The sequence below is a fragment of the Myotis davidii genome, unplaced genomic scaffold, assembly GCF_000327345.1.
Source record: "Myotis davidii unplaced genomic scaffold, ASM32734v1 scaffold464, whole genome shotgun sequence".
Lineage (NCBI taxonomy): Eukaryota > Metazoa > Chordata > Mammalia > Chiroptera > Vespertilionidae > Myotis > Myotis davidii.
In genome coordinates, this window is record NW_006295287.1 from 632,934 (window position 1) to 637,029 (window position 4,096).

At 61.2% G+C, this 4,096-nt stretch overlaps 1 protein-coding gene across 1 annotated transcript in view; it reads right to left on the reverse strand.

Moving 5' to 3' along the window:
- Positions 1 to 5: 5 nt before the first annotated feature.
- The window catches only part of NTN5 (netrin 5), a 4,578-nt gene continuing 487 nt past the window's right edge, over positions 6 to 4,096 (reverse strand). Inside the window, exons 2-5 of the mRNA XM_006769984.1 lie at positions 953 to 1,141; positions 690 to 839; positions 299 to 352; positions 6 to 94 (exon numbers count right to left, since the gene is read on the reverse strand). Coding sequence (XP_006770047.1) covers positions 6 to 94; positions 299 to 352; positions 690 to 839; positions 953 to 1,141 — 482 coding nt within the window. The remainder of the gene's footprint in view (positions 95 to 298; positions 353 to 689; positions 840 to 952; positions 1,142 to 4,096) is intronic.

Consider the following 4,096-nt stretch of genomic DNA (forward strand, 5'->3'; position numbering starts at 1 on the left):
GCCCATCACTCACCGTAGTCCTGTTGGCAGAACCTCCGCAGGCCCATGTGTACCCCGGTGCCCGAGACATTGCAGTAGTTGTGACACTGAGGGTCTGGGGAGGGTCGGGCTGTCTGCCGTGGGCTCCCGAGGCCGGGACCACAGCCTTCTGTCCCTGCCCAGCCCCGCATTCCATCTTGATGGGCAGCTGGGGTGCTCAGACCCCAGGACTGAGCTCAGTGGGCCACCCCCGTCTCCCCACTGGGGAGCCCCATCAGCCCCTCTTGCTGGTGGGGGTCTCCACGCCCGCCTGTCTTACCGGAGCTGTAAGCACTGGAGGTCGTCGCCAGGGTGGTTGTTGCCTCTGGGATTCCTAGGAGAGACCGGAGGAGAAATTTGACCTTAGTTCCTGCCCCCCTTCTCCCCACCCCCCCCATCCCACCCCCCAGGAGTCCAGCTGTTCAGGCATAAGAGGGCAAGCGCCCTTTGCCCTTCTCTCCGGACCTTCTTCCTTCAGACCCAGGAATCTGCACCCCCAGCCCCGCCTCCCTCAGATGGAGGAGTCAGTCCCCACTTCCCCCCGGAACCCAGAGTCTGGCCTCCTGCCTCTTGCTCCCATCCCAGGACCCAGCCCTCGTCCTGCTTTGTCCACTGGAGACCTGTGATGTCTCCTTCCAACCCCACGCAGGACGGTGGCCCTCAGGACTCACGCTGGCAGGGCATCCGCGGGGAGCGGCTCTGCTGGTAGCCAGGGCCACAGCGGCTGCACGTCAGGCCGGTGACCCCTATCTTGCAGGAACATTGCCCACTGGTCTGGTTGCAGGTGCCTCCCGTCGCCCCGATGGGGTGGCACTGGCAAGCTGTGTGAAGAGAGGATCTAGGATATGGGAGGCTGGGCCCTAGACGCTCCCTCTCCGTTCCCCAGCCTCTCCGGCCCCAGACCTGCCTAGGCTGGGCTTCAGGCTGCACTCACCCCTGCAGGCCTTACGGCTGGTGATAGGCTGGTCGGGGTCCCTCCAGAACCCTGGCTGGCAGTAGTGGCAGGGCTGCCCAGCCGTGTGGTGGCGGCATCGCTCGCAGACACCGCCACTTCGGCCTCCCGACAGCCTGAACAGCTCCGAGTTGAACCTGCAGCGGCGGGCGTGCTGGTTGCAGGAACAGGCTGGGAGCGAGATGGGGCCCATCAGACCACGGCTTTCTGTTTCCTGTCCCCAGTTTTCTCCCACTGCCCTGAGGAAATCTACTGAGGCTACAACGTAAAAGAGACTGCCTGGTGGGGGTACCTGGTTAAGCCTGGGTCTCAGAACCTCTTTATTCTCATCTTTAAAATGGGGGCTCCGGAGCCGGGTAAGCCCCAGGGGACTGATGAACCTCGATGGTGTGAAACCAGGGGGCTTGCAGAGCGGTGGCTCTGGCCGTGGGCTACGGAGTCAGATCCTACGTGTTCATGTCCCACTGTGTTCCTTGGGCATTTGACCTCTCCTTTTTGTAGCTCAGCTGCCTTTGCTGTAAAATGACACTTACAATATCTGCTTCGTGCAGTTTAAATGAAACCTAATAGATATAAAGTGCTTAACTCAGGGCCTGAAACACCACATGTACCTGCCTGTTGAGAGCTTCCGCACGCCAGGTGCTGAGTGCCCGGTGTGTGGCATTCTCGCGGCAGCTCTGTGAAGCTGGCGCTATCATCATTCCCATTTTACAGATGTGAAAACTGAGGCACTGAGAGGTGAGGGCACCTGCCCAAGGTAACTCAGCTGAGGGGCGGTCAGGGGCAGGATTGGAACCCAGGCCTTCGGTCTCCTACATAGGTCACAGGATTCTGTGAGGACTGTGGACATTGACCCGGGAGCCTTGATCAGGTGTCCGAAGGCAGTGGCTCTCAAATCTTACTGTTTATCAGGATTCCCGGGCGAGACATTGAAAATGAACAATGCAGATTCCAGGGCCCAGCCCCGGGGCTTCTGCTGGGCCCAGGGGTCTGTATTTCTAGCAAACACCCCAAAGTACGATGCTGATGTGGGGGTCCGTGGGCCACCCCTCGGAGCAGTCGGAGGAGCTGTGGACGCCAGGAGGGTGGAGAGGCTGGGCTGGCAAGTCCGAGACCCAGAGGGACAGTGGGAAGGTCATTGGGGTGTCTGTGTTCTTGGGGAAATGACGCTGCCTCTCTGAGCCTCGGTTTCCGCCCTGCTCGGTGGGGATCTCAGTTGGTAATCAGGCAATTCGTGACCTTTGGGTTCTTTCTGACGGGAGGGTGATCGCTTCACCTCACTCCCCTGTGGGGAACTCAGGTGGGGAAGGGGTTCAGGCCACCACTTCCTGAACCCCTTCCCCACAGGGGTGAGTCCCATCCTGTCTCAGCCCTTCTCCATCACAACAGTTGGTCTTGTACTCGGGTGCAGAGGGCACAGCCCAGCTCAGCCTGGTGAGGGCGTGGGGGGGTGGGGGGGGGTGATTCGCAGAGGGACAGCCTCCCCCTGCTCCCAGGTTCTTCCCAGGCCCAGGATGAGCCCCGCTGCACCCCAGGCCATGTTATCTCCCCTCCCTCACTCAGATCTGGCTTGTGGGAACGGATCCACTGAACAGAGGCCCTGAGGTGGTGGGGGCAGAGGGTCAAGGAGGACCCCCGTTAGGATGAGGATAGAGTGGGAGCTGAGGACAATGGACAGTCTGTAAGTCAGTCATTGCAGGAAGAAACAGAGGGTGAAAAGGGCAAAGCACGTAGGAGGTAGAGGGAGGGGCGTCCAGGGAGTTGGAGTGAGTGTGTGTGTGTGTGTGTGTCTGTCTTTGTGCCTGGCTGTGTATCTCTCAGTGGAGTGGGGTCACCTCCCAGGGCCTCAGACAGCTAGCAAGGGCTGCCAGCTGGAGGTGGGAGGAGCAGGGGGGCTGTCTCTGAGGAGGGGCTTCTGCAGGGAAGGGAGAGGGGGCCAGACTCAGAGCTGCAGTCTGGGAGCACGAGGCGGGAGAAGGCGCCCAGCGGGCCAGGGGCCAGGCCCGGGGAGCGCTGGGGCCGGCCCTCGCTGGCAGTGAGACAGGGCAGGTGATGGATGCGGGCGGGCCTCGGCTCCGGGGATGGCAGCATTGGCAGAGACCCCGCAAGCTCTTCCTCGGTGCCAGGTGCCCCAGGAGACTCTACTCCAAGACAGGGGTGGGGACCCTTTTTTCTGCCAAGGGCACTGGATATGTGTAACATCATTCGCGGGCCATGCGATATTATCGACTTAAAAACCGGCCTGCTATAGTTGGCAGACATTCAACGAACTCATCCCTGATGCCTTGGCAGGGCCGGACCCAAGGATTTCTCAGGCCTTAGGTGGCCCGAGGGCCGGACGTTCCCCACCCCTGCTCTAATGACCCCGTGTATGAATGAGCTCGTTGAAGCTTCACTGCCGCCCATAAAGGAGATACTGTTACTGCCCCCACTTTACAGATGGGGAAACGGAGGCAGAGAGAGGTTAGGCCACTTGTGAGGATCACACCAGAGGAGCCGGAATGCGAGTCCTGTCTGCTGCCCGAGGACACAGTGACGGCGCCGGACAGGAGCTTGGCAGGGACAAGCCAAGACCCCCAGCCTGCTCTGGCCCGGCCACTTACTGGCTGGGTGACCTTGTGCAAGGGACTTCCCAACCCTAGCCTCAGCCTCCTCATCTGTAAGATGGGCCTGATGACAGTGCCTGCCTGGCACGGAGTGGTGACTGCTGCACAATGAACGCGTCAGGAAAGGGCCAGCTGCAATGGGTGCTATCGGAGCCCCTGCAGCAGCCAGGCCCTGGGCTGGGTGTTTATTCGTGTCATTATCATTATCATTGTGATCGAGGATCAAGGAGAGCAGGAGCCCCTATTGGGCAGGTAGGCAGCAGAGAAGCGAGGCAGGCAGCGGGAGGCTGTGGGGGGAGGTGAAGAGGGGACCCCCAGCTGGAGAACAGTGAGGGGAGAAGCAAGGAGCAGGCAGCTCAGGGGCGGAAGAGCATCCTGCCCCTTAGGGACAAGGGACCGTGGGCCTGGTGGTGGGTGAGGTTGGGGAGAGCGGGCCCAGGACTCACGTAGGCAAGGGTGGGGGTGCCAGGGTGTGGCAGGCCGCCAGGGCCAGTCTCGGTGGGATGGGCGGCAGCTCCAG